The sequence below is a fragment of the Bos mutus genome, chromosome 15 (assembly GCF_027580195.1).
Source record: "Bos mutus isolate GX-2022 chromosome 15, NWIPB_WYAK_1.1, whole genome shotgun sequence".
Taxonomy (NCBI): Eukaryota; Metazoa; Chordata; class Mammalia; order Artiodactyla; family Bovidae; genus Bos; species Bos mutus.
Genome location: NC_091631.1, coordinates 42,300,045 through 42,304,189, shown reverse-complemented (window position 1 = coordinate 42,304,189; position 4,145 = coordinate 42,300,045). Strand labels below are relative to the sequence as shown.

General features: G+C 54.6%; 1 protein-coding gene across 1 annotated transcript; it reads right to left on the bottom strand.

Moving 5' to 3' along the window:
• Window positions 1–428: 428 nt before the first annotated feature.
• On the bottom strand, window positions 429–3,524 carry LOC102267990 (calcitonin). The gene is made up of 4 exons (XM_005902009.2): window positions 3,389–3,524; window positions 2,200–2,294; window positions 1,784–1,930; window positions 429–901 (listed from the first exon to the last, which is right to left on the bottom strand). Exons 2-4 carry the CDS (start codon window positions 2,283–2,285, stop codon window positions 703–705), a joined length of 432 nt encoding a protein of 143 aa, XP_005902071.1. The 5' UTR covers window positions 2,286–2,294; window positions 3,389–3,524; the 3' UTR covers window positions 429–702.
• Between the last annotated feature and the right edge of the window lie 621 nt (window positions 3,525–4,145).

The following is a 4,145-nucleotide window of genomic DNA, read 5'->3' as shown; positions in this document are numbered from 1 at the left end:
CCTTTGCCAGAAGCCCTGCCTAAAAGTTTTCTCAAAAAATGCACTTCAGGGCCATGTGACAAGTGCTAAAACCCTACACTTACCATCCCTTACATTCACCCCACCCCAACACACAAGGAGCATATGAGGACATACCCCAGCCCAAAGCACCAACAAAACCACTTTCTATGGAAAATGAAAAATTTCTGAAGTCTTACCTGGAAAAGGCTCAGAGCACCGGGTTTGCAGCATCCTCCCCCAGCAGTGCTTACCTGCTCCGCAGCACACCTGTTCTCATTGCAGGAGCTGGTTCACAGGACTCTTATCACACCCTGTATCCCACTTACCCTAAGGTGAAGGCTACTTTTAAGCATAGGCCCTGGGCACTCTCAGGCCTTGGACGAGGACCAGAGTAATGACCACCAAAGTGTCAATCCTTTTAGAAAATAGATTTATTCATCAATGACGAGGCATGAGGGATGAAGCAGGAATTGGAGGGTTCTGCCATGACAACTTTGGAATCTCAGAAACTTCCCTCACTCTCTCTCATTTCTAACCTTATCTGTGAGTCCTGCTGTCTTTCCTTCCATCCTGAGGTTCCTGGCATTCTTTGTCATAAGCAAAGCTACCAATACGAGCTTGAAGAGCAATCAGAGTGAAATCTGCATGCATTAATTTCATCCATGGGAACAAGAAAGGAAATCAGGAAGCACTGGAAGGAGTTCAGTTGGCATCCTGGGGCGCCCCAAAATGGAAGGAGTGGTCCCTCTTCAAGCTGTTGGCTACGTCCCTTTTCTTGCCAGGTGTTTCAGGCCCGAAGCCCATGCCAGAGAATCTATGATAGTTGTTCAAGTCCTTCCAGTAAGCACTCAGCACACAGGTACTCAGATTACTGCACCGCTTAGCTCTGGAGCCGTCCAGGCTGCAGGGAAAAGACATGCCAGACAATACCATGCACCCAGGGATGCTCCTGGGGGCAGTCATGCAGAAGGTTAGACCAGGGAGGGGGCACTTGGCACAGAGGTGGAGGGGGCAGGCAGGAGGCAAAGCTCACACACCCTCCACTAGGAGAACTCAGAGGTTCTCTGAGCCAGGGCAGAGTGGGGAAGGGCTGCGGTGGGGAAGGGGTGACCTTTTCTGGCATTCCACATGCTGCTCAGTCCTTCCTGCTCTGCAGAGAGGTTCTCAGGGTGGATGCAAGTGCCATACATGGCTCTGCTGGTGTGAACTCAAAGCTCGGGGTGCACAGGGAGGTGGGGATGGGGAAGGGTGTCTGGTCCAGTGAGAACATGCACATGTCCACAGATTCTACACATCTAAAGGCCCCGGACCTACCTCAGACACTGCTCTACCTGACCCCACCCTCTGCAAGGCCTTTGGGTTTACCTTGCAACTGTGCAACGAAGGTGCCTTGCAGGTGTGAAAGAACATACACAGGTTAAATTCCTCAGACATCCTGAGCTGCAACAGGTCCATCTCCTGGCTCCACACTTACCAGTCCTAACTCATCCAGTGCTGAGCGTTCTCCTCAGTAGGGCAAGACCAACTCCCAGAATAAGTACTTCCACATCTCCCCATCTCATTTCCTAACAGCTTTCAGGAGTTGATCTTTTCAATGTGTCTAACTAACCACAGTTCCTCCAGCTGCACCTGGACGGACCACAGTCTTCCATGGAGGCTAAGAATGACTGGGTGCCGTCCTGGTGAACAGGGACAACCTGCGGGACTCTGGTCAGATGTTGTTTTTCCTGCTTCTCTGGGCTGCATCCTCCTGAATAGGCCAAGGTTGGGAGGGGAGACTTACCTGGAGTCCTCTGTCTCCTCCTGCTCCTCCTCCTGCTCCAGCTCATTGGTCTTCCTCTGGACATAGGCCTTCACCAGTGCGGCCAGCAGGAGGCGCCCTTCCTTCTCACTGAGTGCCCCAGGATCTGGGAGGGTCTCCAAAGCTGACCTGGAGAGAGGAAGCAACCCCCGCAAAGAGGCTCTGAGCCCCTGCCTGCCTCCTTTCCAGAATAAGCACCCAGGCTACCCAGTCCCTGTGGCTTTCCCAGAGGACATGGCTCTCCTGACTCCTAGCCCACAGAGCTCAAGGCCAGTGTCCACCTTAGGGGGTTGATTCTCTGGGAGCCTCCCCCTGCTGTGACCTCAGAGGCAAAAAAAAAACTGCCTGATCCCAGGGTCAGTGGAAGAGGAATAAGTTGTGGCTTCAGGCTGCCTCACCTGAGTGGTGTCGCCTGGAGACTGCCTGCCTGGCACAGGACCAAGATGCTGAAAGCCAGGAAGGGGGAGGATTTCCCGAAGCCCATGATGCCTCTCTGTAAAGGGAGAATGACGTTACCACTGCACCAAGACCAAGCACCGTCTGGAGCTCACAGACCCAGGTTCCAGTCCGGCCACAACTGCCTTGAGAATTCAGGCAGGTTACTTCACTTCCCCACGCCTCTTTTCAGTTCATATGCCAGATAGGCTGCTTTGAATCTCCAAATATACATTACACTGAATAGTTTGGTAAGTAGAAATGGGTGTGCTGGGGAGGGGTGGAGGGTTCTGGTTTTGCTCTGTGAAAAGCCAGGAAGAAGCCACACACATGCACATAAAGCCACACCTTTTGCCCTAGGCAGAAGCCAAGCGAGGACCCACCCTTGCTGTAGACTGTGCCTCTCTTCTTAGGGACTGAGAAATCTAGGACCACTTTACCTCTGCTGGGCTTCTCTGCCAACGGGTGGGAGAAGAAGGCAGGAGGGGTAAATTGGAAAAGAGCGTTAACCTCTCAGTCTGTGGGTTTGGGTTTGGGTTTGGGAGTAATTTAATGTGCAGGATCGTGACTGGACTCTGCCAGTGCATCCCGTCTCTGCTGAAATGCGGTTTAGCAGCAGGTGCTGGGCGCCAGCTCCCCGAGATGAGCTCCACGTTCTGGCCGGCTGACTGCACTGCCCCAAGTCCATGCCAATGCCCCAGGCACGCAAGCGAGCTGCAGACGCCTCAGAGGAAGCTTCAGGGCTTAACCGGCCGGAGAACCAAACACGATCTCTCCTCGGGACCCAGACTGCTCAGAGCACTCCCAGAACAAACTCCAACAAGATCCTGCATGCGAAGGACGGGCACCAAGGCAGGGGCCGAGGACCAGGGCAGGCTAGGAAGCTAGGGCTGGGCGCACGGAGCTTCCAGCGTCCAGACGACACCCTGGGGATGCTTGCGGTTTCACTGGCGCTAGTTAGAAGAAAATGAGCTGTCGGCCACAACCTTCTGCCTTCTTCCCAGCGGGACAGGCAGCTAGGAGCACCTGGCTATAGGTGGGCCAGGATGGCCTTCAGAAGCAAAGGAGAGGCAAGCAGGCAAGCGGATGGAGCAAATTAGCTGAACTATCCAGAGGCTGGTAATCAGAGTGAGCAGCATAGGAAGTTCTCACCTGGCAACTCGAGTTTCAGGAGAGGGCGAGCGGCGGGTCCCGGGGACAGACACAACGCCTGCTGTGGGCGTCTTCTCTGCGGAGCTCTCGGCTCTTATGCGGGTGATAGGGGGCGGGGAGGGCCCCAGGAGTCCGCACGGCCAATCCAAAGTGGCCAGGAGCGACCCAGCTCGGATTGCGTCATTGCCCGCGCTCCCACACCGGTCCACTAGGGAGAGGAACCGTCCGCTCTGGCTGTCATTCGCAATGAGGTCATTGCTTGGGGAACCGGAGGGCTGGGAGGGAGTGGAGGGCGTTCGACGTCCAGAAAGTGGGAGCAAACTGGGGGAGAAACTGGTGTAACTGACGGTGAGGGGTCAGAGTGCCTCTCACTTTCTCTGCAACTGAACTCGGACCTCGTACCCCCTCCACCCACTCCATTAGGGACCCCGGCCAGTCACTCAGACTTTGAAGGGATCTCAGATGTAATAGACCACCTTGGAGGAAGGGGATGGTGAGAGGAAAGGATCTTTGAAAAATTAAGCTCTTTGGACCATATGGGGGTGATCCGGTATATTCTTCCTCCCTACTCTCCTTCAACCGCCCCTTCGAAGTAGTTTTGCTTCCAGTCTGGTAACCTGGCCTCTTTTGCCTCACTCCTCTGGGACAGAGGTGGGAGTGGAAGAGAGGACTGGGGAGGGGGCTAAGCTGGCACTGCCTGCACAGAGAGCTAGACACCCCTCTTGCACTCCCTAATTCTCGACTGCTAGTTCAGCAT

Coding starts and splice junctions, on each gene's coding strand:
- LOC102267990 (XM_005902009.2), bottom strand. CDS start 2,285: ATGGGCTTCGGGAAATCCTCCCCCTTCCTGGCTTTCAGCATCTTGGTC. Junction 1,931..2,199: donor CTCCAGGCGACACCACTCAG/GTGAGGCAGCCT, acceptor TCCTCTCTCCAG/GTCAGCTTTGGAGACCCTCC. Junction 902..1,783: donor GAGGAGACAGAGGACTCCAG/GTAAGTCTCCCC, acceptor TTTTCCCTGCAG/CCTGGACGGCTCCAGAGCTA.